General features: G+C 47.2%; 1 protein-coding gene across 3 annotated transcripts in view; it reads left to right on the top strand.

The window, feature by feature from the left end:
- The first annotated feature begins 282 nt into the window (after positions 1–282).
- The window catches only part of TMEM145 (transmembrane protein 145), a 32,572-nt gene continuing 9,193 nt past the window's right edge, over positions 283–23,661 (top strand). For 2 of the 3 annotated variants that reach the window (XR_015950698.1, XM_088672645.1), the window contains exons 1-9: positions 386–896; positions 12,324–12,398; positions 12,866–12,943; positions 17,470–17,556; positions 20,687–20,788; positions 20,877–20,961; positions 22,000–22,071; positions 22,519–22,587; positions 23,021–23,101. Coding sequence is in view for 2 of the 3 variants with exons in the window: in XM_088672645.1 (XP_088528771.1) it covers positions 741–896; positions 12,324–12,398; positions 12,866–12,943; positions 17,470–17,556; positions 20,687–20,788; positions 20,877–20,961; positions 22,000–22,071; positions 22,519–22,587; positions 23,021–23,101 (805 nt within the window). In the remaining variant the exon portion in view is untranslated. Of the gene's footprint in view, positions 897–12,323; positions 12,399–12,865; positions 12,944–17,469; positions 17,557–20,686; positions 20,789–20,876; positions 20,962–21,999; positions 22,072–22,518; positions 22,588–23,020; positions 23,102–23,661 lie in introns of all 3 variants that reach the window. The other variant, XM_060276518.2, reaches the window with a different exon arrangement.

The following is a 23,661-nucleotide window of genomic DNA, read 5'->3' on the forward strand; positions in this document are numbered from 1 at the left end:
CACATTTAAACAAACAAACAAACATTGATGTGCTTGGCATAGGAGCCAACTCCTAGGGGTCCAAGGTCCCTTTGATACCCCCCTAAAATATATGACAAGGCCAGCCCCCATGCAAATTGATGTGTGTGTGTGCCACATACTGTGATTGATTATGCGGGGCAGGGCTTACCTGGGTCCCCCGTCCCCCCAATGTTTTATATTGGCATCTCTGGTGCTGGAACGTTACAAAACAAGGTAGTCTGGGAAGTGACAGGTCCCTGCTCCGAGTAGCATACATACGCAGTCTAAAAACTGAGAACCTACTGGAAACACGTGAGGATGCGAAGGACGCCTCCAAGGCGGTTTCTGCGAGCTTTTCACGCCAACAGATCCGTGACGGCACCGCCCAGTCTGCTCGGGCAGTTTGAGTCCTGTGATATTTCTCTCCGTGCAGAAGAAATTGGTCTTAGGCAGTAGTACGTCTTCATAACACCAACACACACACACACACACGCCCGAAAATAAATAGCGGAGTGGTTTTTGTGAAAAAAATTTTTTAATCCATTCTCTGCACAGCGCCTCCATCTCTTGCAAGGAGGAGACACATCCCCGATGCACAAGATTTGGGAGTGGAGGAGGAAGAAGAAGGCTGCTGCTGTGTTGTGGGGTGTGCATTTTTTGGAGGGGTTGGGGAGGGGTTGAGCTCGTGTCTCTTTAAACGGGAGCGCGCAGGGAGCCGAGCCCGGCTGCTGGAGCCGGCCATGGGGTTGAGGATGGAGCTGCCCGCACCTCTGCAGCGCCTGCCGGGGGCTGTGAGGCTCCTCGCCGTCTCCTTCCACGTCCTCCTGCTACTACTGCTCCAGGCGCCCCAGACCTGCTGGGGAAAGTACGTGAAAGGGAACATCAGCACCAAGGAGGTGAGTACGCATCTGGGAGATTTGGGGTGGGGGTGGGGGCGGGAAGAAGGAGGTGCTCTGCCTTCTATCGGCGCTTGCAGAACCGAGCCGGGCCGCCCCACTCGGGGGCCCACGCGGCGCAGGCCTCCCGGGGCTCCCTTGCGCCGATCCCCGCTTCCTTCCTCCCCAAAGCCCCTGCGCGCTCGCTTATGATGCGCTTGCTGCGGTAACTGGAGCCAGAGCGCTGGCGGGGCATTGCTGCGCGCTCTCAAATGTGACCTCTCTCCCGCCGCCCCCCCCCGCCCCCTTCTGCCAGCACTGGAGCCTTCTCCCTTAAAAAAAGATTTTCTCCCCATTCATTTATGACATTTGCAATGGCCTTTTTTTGCCTGGGGGAGCCCAAGAGGCTCAGATAACGCCCCCCCCTCAAATAAACCACCCATCCAGATAGGCTTTTATTTGGATTCTCCCCCACGATGGGCTTTGGACGTGGCGAGATGGTTGCTAAGGCAGCTTCCTCTTCTGCCTTGACGCCTTGGAGGAGGCGGTGGGTAGGGAGATTATTCCAGGATGTAGCTGGAATTTGGGGTGGAGGGTTATTGGAGGGGACGTTCCGGATGCCTCCTTCACCCCCAAATGACAAACCGGGGCTTCGTTGTTCTCTACCAAGAAAGGCCAGTCTGCTTGCTTGTAAAAAAGGGGGGGGTTGGATCCATTTCACTGTTCTATAACTTTTGCACCCTGGAGCTTCCTCCGCTAGGCCCACCTCATAGGGTGCAGGCTCAAGGCCGTGCAATAGGTCACTTGTCGTTTAGCACACAGCCAGCAGCCTTTGCTGTTTGGAGTGGAGCAGTTAGAAGCGAGGTGGGTGGCTGTTTCTATCGCCTATTTAATGCATGCATAGATGTGGAATAAAAAAACCAGGAGGAGGCTTGGTGTGTCAATAACTAGGGGAGCTAGTTATTCTGGACGAACTAATCTGATATCAGTGGGGAGGGTCTTGGATCAGTGGCAGAGCAACTGGTTCAGTCCTTGGCATTTCCCATCTAGGGATGGGAACAGCCACTGTCTGAAGCCCTACAGAGTTGCTGCCAGTCAATGTAGACAGCACTGAGCCAGATCAGTAGCCTTCAACCTTTTCAGAACCAGAACCCACTTTTAACTGAAACATGCATCCTGGATCCCACTTCTTAATGCTTTTACCAGACTTTTTTTTTGGGGGGGGGTGGTAGTTAGGGGAGGGGTAGGGGACACATCATGGTCCTTCTGGGGTACTTGGCCCACCTTTGGTCCCCACCCTGCAATGAACTCTCACCTCTGGCTCCTGGAAGCTGTCAGCATGCAAGAGCGACCACACCCCGGGAACGGCTTCGACTGGCCGGCTAAACCAGGTGAGGGTAGCAGATGGGTCTCAAACCTTCAGTGAGCTAGGGACTTCCCCTGCAGGGAGAAGACAGGTTCTGTTGGATTGAGTGGAGGAAGCCAAAATGGGTCCAATGGTCAAGAAGGCAGTTTCTTCATAAGCTATAGAGGGAAGTTAGGGGCAAATTGAGAAGGAAAGCTCAGATCTTAAACCAGGCACCCCCAAACTGCGGCCCTCCAGATGTTTTGGCCTACAACTCCCATGATCCCTAGCTAATAGGACCAGTGGTTGGGGAAGATGGGAATTGTAGTCCAAAACATCTGGAGGGCCGAAGTTTGGGGATGCCTGTTTAAACCTCTGTTGGCTTGTGGGATCGGAAGTCTTTGGGAGAAGAAAAGGCTAAGGAGTAAAGTAACCCTGCTCCAACATTTGTATGGTGGTAGCGCTCCTGTTGCAATTCACCTTGGACCAGGTCATGACCCATAAATGTGTCCCAAACCACCAGTTGAAGACCAGTGAGCTAGATGGACTCTGACTGACTATAGAGTGGCTTCCTAAGTTTTTGCTGTTTTGCCTCTTTGCTGTGTGGGAGAGCATGACTGTGGGTCCTTCCAGGCTGTCACTGTTTTGGGGTGGGATTCACATCTCACACCAACAAATTCACGTTGCAAAATTGTAGTTGATAGGGAGGTCTTCATTTCCCAACAAATTTCCCAGCAAATCTGTTGTTGTGTTTTGTGTTTTTTTGTGTGGTTTTTTTTTTTTTTTTTTTGCAGTAAGGAAAGTGAAGGGAGAATGCCCTGGAAAGTGTGGGATGACACTTGCTTTGATGCAACATCGTCTAACCTCCCAGCAAACACATCACAATGAATACTCATGGAATAGCCAAAATCATCTAATCTCCTTGCAAACAAATCAGGCTAAATGTGCAATAAGCAGGTTGTCTGTAAGTGCCTTATGCCACTGGAGCAACTTTTAGAGGGGGTCATCTAGACTTCCCTTTGCATTGCTGTTTCTAGGCACAGCTCTGGACTTTAAAGCTCTCTGCCCGAGTGTTCCCTCCTCCCCCTCCCCTGCACCCGGTCCCGATGCTTTCTGAAGGAAAACCCGTGGTTTACCACTGAATCGGAGCAAACGGAAACCCACAGAAAACGCAGTTGCCATTTGCTCTGATTTGGCGGTAAAACACAAGTTCCCCCCTGAGGAAAGCGCTGCGACAAAAAAAATAAAAAAAAATAAAATAGACTTTCAGACACGGAGCTTTAAAGCTCGGACCTGTGCCTAGAAACGTGACACGACGGGAGGTCTGGATGATGAGCCCTTGGTCTCTTGCACCCACAAAAAACCCAGCAAAGAGTCTCATGTCACCTTAAAAGACTAGCAGACTTATTGTGATGTGATCCAGAGTCTGCAATATCGGAAGCAGAAAGTGTTATCTTAAGTTGGCGGGTTTGTGTGTATAATATATTTTCCATATGGATACAGACAGGAAGAAGGGAAATGGGACTGAGGCATCTTCTGTAACAGTATTGTAGAAAACCAAGATCTCACCCTATCACACCGCTGTGGCTCAGTGGTAGAGCATGCAGGAGGTCTCTGTTTCAATCCCTGGCATCTCCAGGTACGGCTGGTAGGGTCCCATTCCAAATCCTGGAGAGCCGCTGCCAGTCAGTGTAGACAGTACAGTACTAAGCTAGATGGGCTATTTGGTCTGATTCAGTATAAGGCAGTTCCCTAGGGCTGCCACCTGTCCTGATTTCCCAGGACATGTCCTGCAGTAGGACGCCTCCGAAAATGGCGTCCTGGATTACTTTCCGGAAATTGTGCATATGTCCTGGAAAACCGGCAACGGATTAAATCGTGCCGAAAATGCCTTAAAAAGCTCCAAAATGTAAAAAAAAATAAAATAATTGTAGCTTTTACTACAACTTTTGGGTTTTTCCTTTAAAAAGCTCAACAATTTGGGGTGTCCTGGTTTTTACTTTTTGAAATATGGCAACCCTACAGTTCCCTATGTTATAAACCACAATAAATGTTCTTTCTATGTATTTACAGTCAGCAGTGCAGCATAACTGCTGTTGTAAATGATCACTTTACTTGCTCTATAGCTATATAGAACATTGCCACAGACTATATATATACTTTTTGAGTTTTGTTGTCATTTGGCCTCATTCTGCTCCCTCTGCCCTTCCAATCTCTCTATATACTGCATGCTAGCTCAATAAACCTTACTATGCAATAAATTTGTCTGCTTTGGAGCTACCACCACTTGCCGTTTCTTAGGCCATAGAAAGGGTAGGTGGGTGGACTAGGGGCTGTTAGCATTGGGATTGCGGTATCTCCTTTGCAAATGGAGGGTCTAGGAGCAGAGAATGAGCCAGTGATTAAGGTGCAATCGCCAAATACCCTGGGTTATTTGATCCAAAGCACATATTTGAGTTTTTAATGTCAACTAATGGACCCACTTTAGCCCATCTGCTAATAAATTGGGTAAAGGACAGTTAAATCCTGTAATTGGATGTTTTGCAGTAGAATGAAGATTCTAATCCACTTTACATGTGACGGTCACACTGTACATTTAAAGCATATTTAAAGTGCATGGTTCTGTCCCCACAAAGAATTCTGGAAACTGTAGTTTGCCCTTCACAGAGCCATACTTAGCAAACTGAAATTCTTTGGATGAAGGCCTTGTGCTTTAATTGTATGTGAAAGCGCAGAACAAGAGACAGTATTCCAGGTTAAGTCATCTGATGTTAAAGCACAGAAATATAAGGGCATAAGAGTTGTGTTGCATCAGACTAAGGGCCTTACACCTCTTTCCACAGGTGTGACATGAACACAATAACCCTGCCCTGTTGTTGTTTTCTGATACTGGAGATAACATATGGCCATTGTGACTCGTAGTAGGTAATGATGGCAGGAATTTTCTGTTTTTGTGTGTTTGGCCACCAGAATAACCAGCACCTCTTTATATACGGTATATATATATACAACCACTATTAACACATTACAACAATCGCTTTGTGCAGAGCCACCCCCAAAGAATCCTGGGTACTGTAGTTTGAAAATGTGCTGGGAGTTGTAGTTCAGTGAGGAGGGAAACTACACTTAGAATCATAGAATCATAGAGTTGGAAGAGACCACAAGGGCCATCCAGTCCAACCCCCTGCCAAGCAGGAAACACCATCAAAACATTCTTGACATATGTCTGTCAAGCCTCTGCTTAAAGACCTCCAAAGAAGGAGACTCCACCACACTTCTTGGCAGCAAATTCCACTGTCAAACTTCCCAAGGTTCTTTTTTTTTGGGGGGGGGGACAACTTGCGTTTTAAATGTGTACTGAATATGCTTTAAATCTATGGGGCGGATGTGCCTTCCATAAATGAAATATGCTTTAAAAATGAGAATTAGCTCCCTAGATGTTGTACCCTAATTGGCAAAACATTCCCGCACTGTAAGGCCCTTGTGGTCTCTATCAACTTTACAATATGATTCTGTGAATCTGTCCTCTTCCCCAGCCCACACCTGACCGCTCTGAAGCTGCATGTATGTACAAAGAGGTTGGTTAACCTAGGTTAATTGATACCAGTCCCAAGGGGTACTAGTCGCCACTGATAACCGCTACACCCCTGCAGGATGGCTGCTGTCACCCCCCAGAGTCTCCTTAACTGCCTGATGCAACTACTCAGCCAGCCAATTCTCTGCTTGCCTTTGGCATCCCTCTGGGTGTTTGGGAAGATTGGGTCCTGAGGCAGAGGGCAAGGGAGTAACATGTGCCATGGGGACATCAGTTAAGATGGCGATGTGGCCACTCATGTCCTCCAAATCCTGGAGCTGGCATTGCAGAAGGGCTCTGCTGGAGGCTGGGGCAGGGAGAAGGAAAACTGACCACTTGACCCCATACAGAGGACAAAAGGGGTCTAGGTTTGGGGCACAGAAATGGGAGCCCTGGAGAGGAGAGAGCTTCAGAAAAGGATTTGAAGCATTGGAATTGTCTTGAATGTGGTGGTGGGCCACATTTGCACCAGATATTTAAAGTGCTACAATGCCACATCAAACACTGATGGCTCCCCCCCCCAAGAATTCTGGGAGCTGTTGTTGTTAGGAGACACCCCGCTGAGCTACAGTTCCCACTGTGGTTTAACAATCAATCCCCCTTCATTGGGAACTCTGGGAATTGTAGCTCTCTGAGGGGAGTAGTGGTCTCCGGGCGACTTTCAGCACCTTTAACAAACTACAGCTCCCAGAATTCTTTGGGGGAAAGCCACGGCTGTTTAAAGTGGTACCGTAGTGCTTTAAGTGTATGGTGTGAATGCAGACCGTTGACCCATTTAGCTTGGTACCGCCTGCTAATTAACAGCAGCAGGTTTTCATAAGGGGGGGGGCATTCCCAACCCCACCTAGAGAAGCCGGGATTCGAACCTGGAAACTTCTGCATGAAAAGCAGGTGCTTTACCTGAGCTCTTGCCCCTTCTCACAACTTTAACACAGTGCCTGTTAATTGCTGTTTGTTTGTAGGATGCAGCTGCCGAGGCAGCAGGCCTCACAAAAAACAGTATTTTTTGAGGCAATGCACCCCCAGGGGTTTATTTGGGGGGTGTTTCGGAGAGACCTGTGGCAGGCAGATAAAACTCAGGAGGCTGCTTGAAATCCAGGGAGGGGTGTGTGCAATCTGACCCCCCCCCCCTTTGGATCCTTCCCCCTGCCTTTGCCCCAGTTCTGGATTTTGCTTGTTTCCTCTGCCTTCTTCAGCCTCCGGTACGGTTTCCGTGGAAACCTTGAGCATGGGTTGTTGCCATGGGAACGCAAAGGGGATTTTAAGGGAAAGGAGTTAGGCCCGGGAATCGGACAGAGGAGAAAGAACGAGGAGGAAAAGAGGCTTGTTTCCTCAGATATCCATTTCCCCCTGGGGAGGTTTTATATACCTCCACCTAATATTATATACATACATTTCTAGACCTGGCAGACTGCTGCAATATGGTCTAGCTTACATTCCTCCCTCCCTGTCTGTTCTCCAAGTCCTTCGATCTGCCTCTCTTGCCTTTTCCCCTGACCCGAATTATTTCAGCCCCTCCTCTTGAGACTTTTGTCTGTCTCAGTTCTCAGCTGAGTCTATCAGTGGCTGTTGTCTAGTTGCAGCGGGTGATGGCTTTGGCCCATGAAACTGCGGTACGGTGACTTGACACCGTCTGTGGTATCAGGTGCCCAAGAAACAACAGTAACTGCACGGTATTTTGCTGCACTGTTTTGGCCGTGTAGGGCAAGGAGGTGGCTGCGACTCCTGGAAAAATGGGGATTCCCGATGGTCGGATCGCGGACACAAACCCCTTCCATATCGGCATTGAAGGGGAATAAACGGGGTTATTCCTGCCGCACTCAACGCTGTGCATTTAAAGCGCTATGATGGCACTTTAAACAGCCATGGCTCCCCCCCCCCACAAAGAATTACAGGAACTGTCATCTCTTAAAAGTGCCGAGCGCCCCCCTTGTTCCCATCACAGAGCTACAATTTACAGAGTGGTTTAACAATCAAATCCCTCTGGGAACTGTAGCTCTGTGAGGGGAATAGGGGCCTCTGAGCAACTCTCTGCACCCTTAGCAAACTACGGCTCCCAGAATTCTTTGGGGGAAGAAGCCACAACAGTTGAAAGCAGTTTCTTAGAGTGGCGTGAATGTGGCTTCTGTGGCATTTGCCATCATCAAGGTTGATTAGAGTTTGTGCCAGAAGGAAACTGAGAGAACGCTGTCAAGGGGGATAGGATCTGACCTTTTTTTAGTACCCTTTACTCCATTTGATTAGTGTGAACTGTCACGTAGCTGGCTTTTGGAGGATGCTCTGGGCAATCGGAGCTTACGGTTTATGACCCAGGTATCTAATTTGCTGTGCCTCTTTGTCACTCCCTAAGGAAAGTCACTTCTGACTTTGAAGTTTTTCCCCTGAAGTCAATAAAGAGCTGGACTCAAAAAGCAAAAAGTAACCATGGAAGCTGACAAACAGGACATCAGATCACCAACATCAGTCTGCCCTCAGGCATCTCCTACCGGTCTACCTTCCTACTTGCCAGTAGTCAGGGGGTAGCTCTGCCCATCATTTGTCTCTGGCGCCCCCTAATGTTGACTTCCCTGCCCTCCACCCTACGAACACCAATGGGCACTAGCCACCACTGACTATGTGCAGGTCATGTGCAAACAGGAGGCATGGGAATGGGGGCGAAGATGAATAATAAAATAATAGAACTGTATAGTTGGAAGGGACCCCAAGGGTCATCTCGTCCAACCCCATGTAATGCAGGAATCCTGCCCGCAGCCGTCCTTGTGTGAGCTCGAACTGCCAACCTTCTGGTTAACAGCCAGACACACTGACCCATTGCGCCACCAAGCAGGGGAATGAAAGGGTTTGCAGAATAGGTGGGGATGGTGGCTCCAGGGTTTTTGCAGAATGTGAAATAGAAAAGGTGCTTCTTAGTTGCCCTTTGTGAGAGGGGGGAGGTGCAGGAGGTTATCACTGGGGGGAGGGGTTGTGTGCAAGGGGAGGGGGTTTCACAAAAAGGAGGGGAAGGCATGGACGTGGTGGTGAAGAGGTGAGAACAAGGGTGCAAGGTGGGGCTGCAGAATAGAAAAGTGGCTTCAGGACTGGGATTGGGAAGGTGAAAAGAGCTTAGTAGTTGCACAGGGTGGAAGCTCTAGGGGATTAATGGTGCAATGGTCAGGTTTGGGTGATTGGAGCAATTAGGGTTACAGCCCCGTTTGTGTTTGTGTGTGTATTCCCATCACTCTTTTCTCACTCTTCTCATTCTCTCTGGTGGTCAGGATTTTAAGCAGAGGTTGGACGGCCATCTGCCGTGGATGCTTTAGCTGAGATTCCTGCATTGCAGCGGGTTGGACATAGATGGCCCTCGGGTTCTTCTGACTCTACCATTCTAGGAATCTATAAGCAGAGTCTGTGTTTCATAACCTGTAAGAAAGGGCTGCAGGGAGGTCGACCATAGCTTCAATATTTAAATCGGGGTGGGGAACCTGCAGTCCTGAGTCTGATTTTGTGTGATCCAAAACATCAACTGGCTCTCTGGACATTGTAGGGCCATTCTCCTCCTCCAGACCACCGCCTCTGAGAATCTCTTCCTCTTTGGCACTGTGTGTGCATGTGAGAGAGAAATAGACAGAATAGACCCAAAGAACTATGCAATCCTGCAAACTCCACCCTCTTTTGGCTCTGTTCCCACCTACCACCAGATCCAGCCCCCTGGCTCCGCCCACTTGTGGTTACACCCCCGAATAGACTTTTTCTGTGTGTCAATGGCCCTCCATAGGAAAATGTTCTCAACTCTTGTGTAAAAACATTTGAGTGGAGTGACTCACTTCCCAGGAAACCATGACAACGCTGTTAACAAATGTGGAGTGGCACATAATCTACATTGAGAGTGCATCTTGAGACTCAAGTAGCCAACACTTTTGGATCCTGTTCCCAGATCTGGAAGAGGTCCAATGGTTGGAGAGGTCGAGCCTTTGAATATGCACTGTAAGGGAGCATATCTGCTTAGTAGATGAAAAGGAAAGTTGGTTCTAGGAGTCTCTGCCAAGACCATATCTATACTAAAAACCTACAAAATTCTGTGCTAAAACTGGTAAACAGGAGATCAACACCTATAGGTTCCCCCAAATAATCAAAGTACGGTATTATATTAACTGAGGAAACCAAGCCTTATGAGGAATGGTTGAAGGAGTTGGGTAAAGAGGAGACTGAGAGGATAGCCATCTTCAGAGTTCTAAAGGACTGTCACATGGAAGATGGAGCAAGCTTGTTTTCTCCTGCTCTGGAGGGTAGGACCCAAACCAATGGCTTCAAGTTAAAAGAAAGGAGATTCTGATTAAACATCAGGAAGAACTTTCTGATGGTAAGAGCTGTTTGACAGTGGAACGGTCCCCCACTGGAGGTTGTGCTCTCTCCTTCCCTGGAGGTTTTTAAGCAGAGGTTGGATGGCCATCTGTCATGGATGCTTTAGCTGAGATTCCTGCATTGCAGGGGGTTGGACTAGATGATTCTTGGGGTGCCTTCAAACTCTACAGTTCTATGATATGAGCCTATGATATTGAGAATTCTTTACAAGAAATCCCATGTGAACCCCACTTCTTCCACCCAGAACCCTGTGGTCTGGGGTCACAGAACCCATTACTGCAGCAAGATCCTGGTCTCCTAAAATGGAGTCAAAATCGTGAAATAGCCCCCTGCCCTTGACTAAAATAGGGACCCAGGTGGCGCTGTGGGTTAAACCACTGAGCCTAGGGCTTGCTGATCAGAAGGTCGGCGGTTCGAATCCCTGCAATGGGGTGAGCTCCCGTTGCTTGGTCCCAGCTCCTGCCAACCTAGCAGTTCGAAAGCACATCAAAGTGCAAGTAGATAAATAGGGACCGCTACAGCGGGAAGGTAAACAGCGTTTCCGTGCGCTGCTCTGGTTCGCCAGAAGCAGCTTTGTCATGCTGGCCACATGACCCGGAAGCTGTCTGCGGACAAACGCTGGCTCCCTCGGCCTATAGAACGAGATGAGCGCCGCAACCCCAGAGTCGGACACGACTGGACCTGATGGTCAGGGGCCCCTTTACCTACCTTTACCTTTACTTGACTAAAATAAAAGATTCTGCTGCTTTCAGAACCAATTCCTGAAGCAGGCCACTACACCAGGCCACAGCACAGGGTCTGCCCGGTGCCCCCCTTCATTTAGGGGTCTGTAGCAACAAGCCGTTGCTACAGAGTGGGTCAGACTGGCCTGCCCTCTCTAGTTGGTGCACTGCGCTCTATTAAATTAATGACTATGACGTTAACCGCCTAATAGATTTCATTTTATGGGGATTGTTTGGGATGTTATTTATTCTTCCTACAGCCAAGCCGTAAAAATTTTTATGGTAACTGGTTGGAGCCGTGTTTGGGCTGCTGACACTTGAATAATTTTCAGGCTGGGTTGGGCTTACGCTAATCTCCTGAAATATAATGTTCTAATCATATTTGGATGCTTTCCACAGTGTGTTTCCATGGGATTGGGTTTGCAAAGGGCTGTGTCTCTAGGGTTTGGGCAGGAAGAAGACCCTCATGCAAGAAGACCTTAAAGGTTTCAAGAGGAACAAGGAAGCGGCTATATACAATTTCAGACCATCATACCCACCAACTGCCCCGGACAACCCAGGGACATCCCATTTCCCCCCTCAAGAGTACAGCGGCCATTTTGGGTGTCTTGCTCTCGTGTGATTTCTGGCCGAGATCTTGCTCAAAAAAAGCGCGTTTTTTCCCTGGGTGCGCAATCTTGTGCGGGTCACGTGACTCGCGCGGGATTTGGGACCCAGAAGATGGTGTCCTGGGTTTGGATTTAGGAGTCTTCTAAAAACTGTTTTATTCTGGCAGGACTTTCAAATGTGAGATTCTTTGCCAAGCAGCTCTTACTGATGGGTTTGATGCATTCATGGTGATATTGTATGTTTAGTCTGTATACTGCGGCAGCTAGACTGGTGACTGGGAGTGGCCGCCGAGACCACATAACACCGGTCCTGAAAGACCTACATTGGTTCCCAGTACATTTCTGAGCACAATTCAAAGTGTTGGTGCTGACCTTTAAAGCCCTAAATGGCCTCGGTCCTGTATACCTGAAGGAGCGTCTCCACCCCCATCGTTTAGCCCGGACACTGAGATCCAGTGCCGAGGGCCTTCTGGCAGTTCTCTCACTGCAAGAAGCAAAGCTACAGGGAACCAGGCAGAGGGCCTTTTCGGTAGTGGCACCCGCCCTGTGGAACGCCCTTCCATCAGATGTCAAGGAAATAAGCAGCTATCCTAATTTTAAAAGACATCTGAAGGCAGCTCTGTTTAGGGAAGTTTTTAATCTGTGATATTTTAATGTATTTTGGTATTTGCTGGAAGCCGCCCAGAGTGGTGGGGAAAACCCAGCCAGATGGGTGGGGTATAAATAAATAATAATAATAATACTGCCTTGGGATATGTTATATATGAAAATGAGGTTCATAAATATATTAAACAAACAAACAAAATGGCAGAGCTGGTATGATAAGAAACAACATATGCACATATTCCTTCTTCCCAGGACTGGGTATTCTTGACTCGATTCTGCTTCCTTTCTGACTATGGGCGCCTGGACTTCAGATTCCGCTACCCAGAGGTAATATTTTTATCTTTCAATCATATTCCTTTTTTTTTTTAGCCACCTCTTATACCATCTCAAAAAATTCAGTGCCTGCATAAAACTATTTTTTAAGGCAAGCCTCCGCAACTTCATATATGTTGGCATGCTCTAATCTTCTTTTTAGTTTGCTATTTAATTTTTCAAAATATTTTTAATGACATTGAACTGCTTTTATTGACATATTTTGTCAAATAAGCAAAATAAATAAAAAGCCTAACCTTTTTCGTATATGGCAGGAAACAGCCCCCCAGTTGTGGATGGACTCCAAATCCCATCATTCCACAGCCAGCATGGCCTATGCTCAGGGTGATGGGACGTGGAGTCCGGCCACATCTGGTGGACCACCGGTTCACCATCCCTGTCGTAGTATACAATGTGTTTGTCGTGTTGGGCCTATGTTGCTGTTGCTATCCTTACAGCCGTCCTTCTGCTTCCCTTTAAAGGCCAAATGCTGCGAGAACATCCTTCTTTATTTTGATGATCCTTCCCAGTGGCCCGCCGTCTACAAGAAGGGAAACAAGGTCAGTTTGGATGGGTCATTCAGCTGCAGTTAGACTTCCCTTCAAGAGGTGAATATGTCCCTGTGGGTTAGCTTCTTCTCTGCAAGTTATGCACAGTCGCCACGGAGGTGGAGGGAGAGAAATTCAACTCAGGTCTCTTTGGAAGCCGAATCTTATCAAAGCCAGGCTTTTCTACATTGATCTGCATTGGCTCCCAGTACGTTTCCGAGCACAATTCAAAGTGTTGGTGCTGACCTTTAAAGCCCTAAATGGCCTTGGTCCAGTATACCTGAAGGAGCATCTCTACCCCCATTGTTCAGCCCAAACACTGAGGTCCAGTACTGAGGGCCTTCTGCCGGTTCCCTCGTTGCGAGAAGCCAAGTTGCAGGGAACCAGGCAGAGGGCCTTCTTGGTAGTGGCGCCCGCCCTGTGGAATGCCCTCCCATCAGATGTCAAAGAGAAAAAAACCTACCAGATTTTTAGAAGACATCTGAAGGCAGCCCTGTTTAGGGAGGCTTTTAATGTTTAATCAATTATTTTATTCTATTTTTCTTTTGGAAGCCACCCAGAGTGGCTGGGGAAACCCAGCCAGATGGGCGGGGTAAAAATAAATAAATAAATAAATAAATAAATAAATAAATAAATATATTATTATTATTATTATTATTATTATTATTATTATTATTTTCAAAGCTATATGTGAACCAAAACACATCTGTCCTTGGAAATTCGCACTTATCAAAATTTTGCTTAACAACGTTTACAAAGAATGCATCTATGAGGGGAAAGTTTGCATAAGGATGAATATATTCGTGGGGGGAAACAAAACAAGAAGGCATTGTATATGGGAAAATTGCTTGCAGAAATGTGTCCATTAGCTATCACTGCATTTAAAAAAATGTGTTTATTAAGAGAAATCTGTAGTAAAATGCTGGTGAACCAATGTCCTTAGTGATGTTGAACTCCTGCTTCCATCACCCCAGCCAGCATGGTCAGTTTTGGGGGGTGATGGGAGTTGTAGTCCAGCAATAGACTAGCATTTGTTTAGGCTGTCATAGCTTCTCCCAGAGGATCGGGGGAACTGTCCTTTGGTGGCTGGACTGAGAATTGTCTGCTACAGAGTTCCCCTGTTGCTTCCCCTCACAGAGCAGCAGTCCCAGGTGTCACGAGTCTTGTGGAGATGTTGTGGAGAGAGTTTTTGGAGGATGAGGAGGAATGGAAGGAGCTTTTGAGAACTGGAAGGTCCTAGGGGGTTAGGAGATGAGAACTTGGGACCCCGAGTGGAGTCTGACCTGGGTGAGGGTCCCAGTGAATTCCACTCATTCTTCTCTGACCAAGAATGAACTTAGGGGATAGAGGGGCACTGTGATGGCCATTAAACCCAGTTTAAGTTCATTGTGCTTAAATCTTCCTGTTTGGATCTCAGCTCATGTGCGATATTGCTTCAATCCTATCCACATTAGTTGAGAGGAAGTCCCGTTTAAGTCAGCTGCCCCCCCATCCGCTTCTGCAGTATAGGGATAAGAATGATGACCTACTTTGCAGGGTTGTTGTACAGATTACCGAGGTAATTTATGTAAAGCGATTTGAGCTCTCGGAAAGCTCTGCATGAAAAAAGCGCAAAGTATGATGGTACGCAGGTTGGTGGAATGACAGAATAATGCTCTATTTTCCATAGCCAGCAATTTCTTCTGCTCAGCAATCCCTTATTAACAGAAATTGCTCTTAAACTGGAACGGGTCAAGAATTTTGAGGTTTCTCTTTCAAAGCGGTTTAAGTCAGAACTGGCCGGGGTCAGCACTTGCAATTTCTTCAGCACAGAGGGAAGCTGGAGAGGGGGAACTGTTATTAGGCACTACGAAACTGCAGCACATTTGCATATTTCAGCTGTACATAATTGACATAATTTCCATGATGACAGTGGGTGTCAGGGAGCAGCTGGGTGCCTTTCTTGTGCGATGTAATTTGCGCGCTTTCTGGTGTGAGATTAGATGTGGCAGTTTCCGGAGATATGAGCATCGGCTATCAGCAGAGGCTCGTTAAGGCTTGGCGATGAGAAGTGTTTGCTCACAAAACCTTCCTGCTGCCAGAGGAGCCACGCTAAGACCTGGTTCTACAGGTGTGCAAGGAAAGGCAGTGGGAGGGGTTGGGGTTGGGCGGTTGCTAGGGGAGACAATGGATTGCTCCCTGATCCCCTCCTGTCATCCTCTTCTTCTTCTTTGGCGATCACTCGTAGCCGAGTAAGATTTTCTTCCATAAACACAGTTTTAACAATGAGTCCGTAAGTGACTGTGGAGGCCAATTCTGGAACCACACGTCCTTCCACAGTGGGGACATTGGTTTCTGGGTAGCAGTTGATCACAGTGTGGAATTGCCAAGCGTGCCTTCCTCTTAGCACATTTCTTCCTTTATGTCCTGAGTTCGAGTGTCTTTGAAGCCCATGACGCCTTTGGTCAAGGCTGTTCTCCAACTGGAGCGCTTGTAGGCCAGTGTTTCCAAGTTGTTGGTGTTTATACTACTTTTTTTAAAAAAAAAAATTTGCCTTGAGACAGTTTTTAAACCTCTTTTGTTGACCACCAGCATTACGCTTTCCATTTTTAAGTTCGGAATAGAGTACAGGAGTTGCTTTATTGTGTGCTCCTATCCCATTCTTTGAGCAATGACGGCCGGCAGGGATTCCTGTGCTGACCCAGCTTTCCTTTCCTTGGAAGGTTAGTGGAGAAGCTGCTGTCTTTAGGATATGAGGCTTTATTTACACATATGGACACAGGATGGAGGGGCTCACGCCATCAGCACTCCCCCAGATCTTGCTTCTCCATTAGATTTCCAGAGAAGCCCCAAAGTCCAGCTGAGGCTCAGCACAGAGCAAAACATGCCCCTCTCCCTCCAGATTCCAGCCTCCAACTTTCAGATCACAAACACACCTCCCATATACAGCCCTGCCTTGGCCTACTGTTTCTCTTCTTACCAACCAGGTGAGGAAGGTAGCGGAAGTCCCGCCCATTTGTTTCTATGGCAACAGAGCTCACCCATTGAAGATGCAGCTTGCTCTTTTGACATGCAGGTGCTGGGTACTTAGCTGAGCAGCTAAGGTCGTTTGTTTACCTTGACGAAGGGAATAGTTTCTGTGTTCGTCCAGGTTCCATCTTAGGCTTCCCCTAGGCCCCGGGTTTCATCCAGACTGACCTTCCCCAGCTCTTATCTCGAGGCCAGGAGCATAGTGTGGTGATTTGGCTGGAGAAGGGGAGTTATAGGGTAGAAGGAGGATTGTTTCGATTTCTACCCCACCTTTTTCTCCAAGGAGCTCAAGGTGGCGTTCATGGTTCTCCCCCCTCCTCACTGAATCATCATAATCATCATCATTTTATTTGAATGCTGCCTTTCCATAGTTAAAACAATGCTCAAGGCGGCTTACAATATTGAAATATTTGCATAATTACAAATATAGCAAAGTAGTCGTAAAAATAAATAACACACATTAAAAACTACATAACCAAACTGAACAATTTGCACATAAAAATAAAGATACAAAAAGTTAGCATCAGTAATATCGGTAACAACAGCAAAAACCTCCAATGAAACTTCTCCCAAAATTCCCCCGTCCTTGCTGAATCCCCATAGCAACCCTTGTGAGGTTGGTTAGGCTGAGAGAAGACAGTGACTGGCCCAAGGTCACCCAACCAGCTTCATGGCTTGAGTGGGGATTTGAACCCTGGTCTCCCAGGCCTTAGTCCAACACTCTAACCATTACACAACACTGGCTGGCACATCTAGTAATTCCCAGACTTCCTGCTGAGACAGACTAGAGTGGCATAGGAGAACCAGCAGTACGGGGAGGTAGAACTCCCCAGTTCCCATCAATCTATGACCACTGGCTATGCTGGCTGAGACTGAAGGGAGCTGGAGTCCAGCAGCATCTGAAAGCCCACATGTTCCCTACTGCTGGTTTAGAGTGTGAAAGATGCCCCACCTTGAAGGAGCCTACCATGTGTGTTTCTGCATACATCACTGCTGTGGGACAACTCCCAACCTGGACGGGGTCCAAGCCCAGAGCAGCATCTCATGCAGAGACGTGACAGGCAGTCTCCTCTGAGAACAGGGCATTGTGCTGAATTGGGAGTCTGAGAACGCTCCATGAAACCCCACGCGAAAAGTGAGCGCAGCAAATCGTGCAGAAATGCAGCTGGCAGATCCTGCTGAGGGTTGGCGCTTTGGTCTCCCAGCCAGCCGCGTTTGGCTGTTTTATTTACTTGTGACGGACGACAAGAGGAGCCCTTGGTTTTGCACACAGATGCCAAGAGAGGTGAGCTACAGGTTGGAGCATCTTCAGATGGTGAATGATTCATAGGTAGCAAGAGCGGCGCTGGACATCGTCTCCAGGTCTGAGAAGAGCCAAATGCGCCTCCACTTTTATTTCAGGGAGAAGGAAATACCGCTTCTAAATGAACAGCACCACGGTCTTCTTTTGCATGTGGTCATCCTGCTCAGGGTGATGTTAGGGTGAGGCTCCTGCTTTCCCCCTTTTACCTCCTCTCTCCTCTTCCTAGGATTGTTTGATGAAGGAGTCTGTGATCCGCCCAGAGAACAATCAGGTGATCAACCTCACCACCCAGTATGCCTGGTCTGGATGCCAGGTAAGAATCTCCGGGACTTGAAAGGGGCTGTAGGGTTCTGGTCACCATTTCCACTATACCCAAAGACTCGGGATGTTGGTCATAGTAAGATCAGACAAACAGGCAGACAAACAGATTTGGCGGGTGCTAAATTAGATACAGGGTGTTCTGAAGCAAAAAAGGTGTGCAAAAGCTATTTGCACTTTCCAGAAACAACTGAAGACATTTTTTTGTTCCGACAAGCTCTCCCAGCTCGATGCATAGATCTCTGCCATGGGAGAAAACATGCATGTTTTAAATGTTGCCTGCTGTTACTTTCTGTGATGTGTGCAACTGCTTTTTAGCTGATTTTCTTGAATTTTGTATATTGCGTGTGGAAGGTGTAAATGAGAGCCATAGAATTGTAGAGTTGGAAGGGACAATGAGAACAATGCAGGAATCTTTCGCCCATTGTGGGGCTTGAACCCACTACCCTGAGATTAAGAGTCTCATGCTGTACTGGCTGAGCCTATCGTGAAACAAGCAGGCCAGCTCTCTTTCTCAGCATTCCTTCTCACACAAAAGAAGACACTTGCAGTGAGAGGAACAGGTTCTGACTGGGCATCCAGCAAAACTGGGGCCTTTGTACTCTATTTTATCTTGTTTCTCAGTGTGGAGAAAGAGAAAATATGATGGCGGCGGCAGCAGGGGAGGGGCAATGCATCTAGGGCTGTGTGCAGACCATTCTAAAACAAAACAAAATGAGTGCCCAGAGAATCCTGATTTATGCACCAAGGAAAGTTTGATTCAGCAACCTAAACGACTTATGTAATTGGAGCAAATTTGCATGTATCTTCTTACTCAGCACATTTTTCCCCTGCAGTGTAATTTGAATTTTTGAATTTCTCTGTTTTGACCAGTTGTGGGACTAACAAAGACACTGATACCTCTTCTCCAGTTATACAGGTGAAACTCGGAAGATTAGAATATCGTCGAAAACTGCATTTATTTCAGTAATGCAACTTAAAAGGTGAAACCAATATATGAGATAGATGCATGACATGCAAAGCAAGATATGTCAAGCCTTTATTTGTTGTAATTATAATTATTTGCCGTTAGGCAGGTCAATTATAAATGGAATGGAATTAATGAAATATAATATCGTTGTTTATTTTTGTATTATTGTAACTATTTGTTTTATTACTGTGGAATTTCCAAAAGAAAGCATTTGTTAAAATTAAAATTAAAATAAAAAATAATGTTGCATTACTGAAATAAATGCACTTTTCGACGATATTCTAATTTTCCGAGTTTCACCTGTAGAATATCTTATTTAGATATCTCTCTGGGCTTTGAAATTTCTTTCTTTCTTTCTAAACGTTTTTATTGGTTTTTGCATATATTTTGCAAACAGAACATATCATCTCATTTTATCTTACACATCATTTGGCTATTTTAGCCTTCTCATAAGTCTTTTCTGTAATATTTCATATAGTTCTCCTTACAAAACTTCTTGTAGTCCTACAAGCGTAGTAAGTTGGGCCTTTGAAATTTCAGCCAGTGTTGCCCATACACAGTTGAACTTCTGTTTCAGTGTATCTGAAGAAGTGTGCATGCACACGAAAGCTCATACCTGTGACAAACTTAGTTGGTCTCTAAGGTGCTACTGGAAGGATTTTTTTATTTTGTTTTGACAGTTAAACCTATCTGTGCAAGGACTAGAAACCTGCTCTTTTTACTCTAACAAGGGCTACGATTCTGGTTTCTTTCTCCACTTAGATGCTTTCCCTCCCCTTCCACAAAATTCACAGCAAACTCACATACGCAGGCAGGGCTTGGGGACCCACAAACCATGGCTGATATTGTTCCATGTAGAATGTGGAGCTCACATTTACTTCCTGAGCAGGTCTTTGGTTCACCTACATCAGGGTTGGGGAATTTTCAGGGCTGCATGCCAGAGGCAGGCAGAGCTGGAGGCAAAAGTAGGCTGAGCATCAAATGCAAATATAACCTTTGTACAGCAGGATAGTTTTTACATGCACTCGAACACCCCTCTTCATCCCGACAAGCAATAGGCATGATCCGAATTCAAGGACGCATTCCAGCCAGGCAAAGACCCTTGGGGAAAACAGGGATAGTGAGAGTTTTGTGTGTCCTGGGGAGAAATTCAAGGGCCTGTCTGAGCCTGAGCTATAGACTCCTATGATATTCCTATAGCGAAAACATCTCCTAATGGTCCGGGGATAATTGAAAAGGAGAAGCTCCTCCTGATTGTCATATCACAAGTCTTCTTGTCTGCCCTGTATACCTGAAGGTTCACCTCTGTCATTTAGCCCGGACACTGAGATCCAGCTTCAAGGGCCTTCTGGTGGTTACCTCACTGTGAGAAGTGAGGTGACAGGGAACCAGGCAGAGGGCCTTCTCTGTAGTGGCACCTTCCCTGTGGAACTCCCTCCCCTCAGATGTCAAACAGATGTCACCTTCAAAGGGGCTACCTTTGAAGGTGACCCAGAAACTGCAATTAATCCAGAGTGCCGCAGCTAGACTGGTGACTGGGAGTGTCCGTACTGGCTCCCAGTACGTTTCCGAGCACAATTAAGAGTGTTGGTGCTGACTTTTAAAGCCCTAAATGGCCTTGGCCCAGTATACCTGAAGGAGCGTCTCCACCCCCATCTTTCAGCCCGGACACTGAGGTCCAGCTCCAAGGGCCTTCTGGAGGTTCCCTCACTGTGAGAAGTGAGGTTATAGGGAACCAGACAGAGGGCCTTCTTGGTAGCGGCACCCGCCCTGTGGAACGCCCTCCCATCAGATGTCAAGGAAATAAGCAGCTATAAAAGACATCTGAAGGCAGCCCTGTTTAGGGAAGTTTTTAATATTTAATGCTGTATTGTTTTTAACACTCAATTGGGAGCCGCCCAGAGTGGCTGGGGAAACTCAGCCAGATGGGTGGGGTATAAATAATAAATTATTATTATAAATGGGTAAACAACTATTTGACTTTTGGGGGGGGGGAACATCTGGAGGCAGCCACATGCTGGGAAGTTTTTAATGTTTAATATTTTATTATGTTTTTATATATGCTGGAAGCTGCCCAGAGAGGCTAGGGCAACTCAGCCATATGGGCAGGGTACAAATAATAAAATTATTTGTGTTATTATTCCTCCTTTTCCAGTTGGTGACAGAAAATTCGGTGCGGTACTTGAGCTGCGCCAGCGGCAGGAGTTTCCGCTCGGTTCGTGAGCGGTGGTGGTATGTGGCGCTCAGCAAGTGTGGGGTGAGTCTTGTGACACCCACCCACTTGGCTTTTGTGGCTCTGCCTTGGTTCCCTAAGATCAGAATGACTTTTGACTGCTCTCTCGCAGGGCGATGGGCTGGAACTAGAGTATGAGATGATCCTCACCAACGGCAAATCGCTTTGGACGCGGCACTTCTCTGCTGATGAGTTCGGTAAGTTCCCTGCTAGTTCCCGTCAAGTTTGCGAAGTTCAGATTCTGGAAATCTAAATTCCTACAGCACGTTTGCCGAGGCTTGATAGAGAGTGTGTCAGAGTGGTTAGAGTACTGGGCTAGGAACTTAGAGACCAGAGTTCGGTTTTGCATGCAGGTATGAAAGCTTACCTTGCACCTGTTGGGCATCTCTCAGCCTAAACTACCTGATGTTCAGCAGGTGACAACAGCCATCAGGCACTCAGGCAGGCAATTCTAGTTCCTCAGCAGCAGCAGCAGCAGCAGCAGCCCTCACACAACAGCGATAACCTTGAAGCTCCAGACTGGAGTGGTACAAGACAATTCCTTTCATCTCGCAGATTCCTTTCATCCTCAAACTTGCCAAGGAACTGATAAGGTTCATTACTGAGTCATCTGCAGTTCGACAGGCCACTCTTCTTCCCAGGCTGAGAGAGAAAAGGATGAAAACAGGTTATTTATTGGGACACAGTGATTTTTGCAGCTGTTGTTAAAGTTGCAAAACAACAAAGCCAGGGATGGAGCAATGGGGAAATTTCTGAAACAACAATAGGATATCAAGGCATGATGGAGAACGGCAACAACCGGGAAAAGATAGACATAATGTTTTACAAGGATAGAATAATTGCCACACACAGGAAGAACAGGGGTATAGTTTGAGTGCCTCACTTGCAATTCTATAAATCATTTAATGCGTCAACACGAATGGAAGTTATTAATATTGCAATTGTTGTACAGTATAAGGTCAATTGTTTTGACCGGAATGCAATTGAAATGAATAACATTTTGGAACGCAGAAATAAAGAAAATAATCAAAGAATCAAATATAGCACACAGGGTGGGAGGGGCACCTAAATTATATAATTTGGTATTTGAATGATTGGCATTAGTAATTGTCTTATAATTTGGTCTTGTTATAATGAAGCTACTATTGGATTGCAATTGAAAATTAATAAAAATTGTTATAAAATAAGGCAGTTCCCAAGTCCACTGCTGAATCTGCTGTCTCCTTTCTTCTCAGGCATCCTGGAGACAGACATAACTTTCCTGCTTATCTTCATCCTAATCCTCATCATCTCCTGCTACTTTGGCTGTGAGTACCAAAGAGTCCCAGTCCAGATGCCGTTGGGTCAACGCTTCCTGGTTCTCATGGAGTGTGACTTATTTTGGGGCTCACCGGTGCCTAGGCAAGTGGGGCATCGCTCTGTAGAGATGCAGGGGGGGGAATAGCTTCTCCGATCGTTGTCCTGACGGAAAGGCTTGACAGTGAGGAGGGGGAGCTGTGGGGTCAGGTGTCTCCAGAGAATGAGCATCGCAGGAATATGGGCCATGGCGGGTTCCCAATACCTCTGGCGCCAGAAGAAGAATTTCTAAGAGAAACCCAATCTCCAATGTGTCTTGGCCAATGAAGTGAGGGAGAGAGGCCTCATTGCTGTGTTCCGATGGGCAGAGAAAAGCCAGCGACACTTTTGCCAGCGGCCCCCTACTCTCTGTGCCTCTCTGTCTCTGTGACCCCCTCTGTTTCTTTGTTCCCTCTCAGATCTTTTGAAGGGACGGCAACTTCTCCACACCACTTACAAGATGTTCATGACGGCGGCTGGGGTGGAGGGTGAGTCATGGGCGGGGAGGACACATTCTGGGGAGGAAAGCCACCCGCCGAGTTGCTGACAGCAATGGCTGGGCTTTGCTTTTGTTTTTACTTGCTTATTGATTTGGCATTTATTATAGCCCACCCTTTGTCACACAGTTCCACAGCTGGTTTTATATACATAGGGTGTGTTACAATTAAACTGTGTACTGTCTCCTGCCCCCAAAGGCTGAGGGTTGTGCATTCAGGTTTTGAGTTCACTGAAATGCTATTGGCAAGGAAACGGGATGGAAGGAGGGGCCAAAAGATGGGGATGGGGGTTAGATGGCTGATACAGTCGGTGGACAATTGCCAGGGATTTGGAAAGAGACCCTGCATGGGCAAATGACCCCTCTATCCTCCTTCTGCCTTTGCACCTGCTGCATTCCCCTCCCTCCCTTTTCCTTCTTCTCAGTGCTCAGCCTGATGTTCTTCTGCATATATTGGGGCCAGTATGCGAGCGATGGCATTGGAAATGGCAGCCTCAAGATCTTGGGTAGGTAAAGGTAAAGGGACCCCTGACCATTAGGTCCAGTCGTGGGCGACTCTGGGGTTGCGGCGCTCATCTCGCTCTATAGGCTGAGAGAGCCGGCATACAGCTTCCAGGTCATGTGGCCAGCATGACTAAGCTGCTTCTGGCGAACCAGAGCAGCGCACGGCGTTTACCTTCCTGCTGGAGCGGTACCTATTTATCTACTTGCACTTTGACGTGCTTTCGAACTGCTAGCTGGGACTGAGCAATGGGTGCTCACCCCGTCGTGGGGATTCGAACCGCTGACCTTCTGATCGGCAAGCCCTAGGCTCTGTGGTTTAGACCACAGCACCAACCGCGTCCCTAAAAGCTAGTTGAGGGGGCACTACTTGGGTAGGTACAAAGGGGGAATCCGGAGTGAGCAGGGCCATTTTAAAGTTGCTGTCTTGGACATTGCTTATTAATTACAGTCCTGCAGCTGTTCAGAAGGGAAACAATGAATGTTGTCGGCCATTCCATATCATTCTTTTTGTGTGTATCCCTTGCCCCTTCCTCGCTAATCTGTTATTTAATGGCCACATAAA

Source organism: Zootoca vivipara, chromosome 6 (assembly GCF_965207765.1).
Source record: "Zootoca vivipara chromosome 6, rZooViv2.hap1.1, whole genome shotgun sequence".
NCBI classification, from domain to species: Eukaryota; Metazoa; Chordata; class Lepidosauria; order Squamata; family Lacertidae; genus Zootoca; species Zootoca vivipara.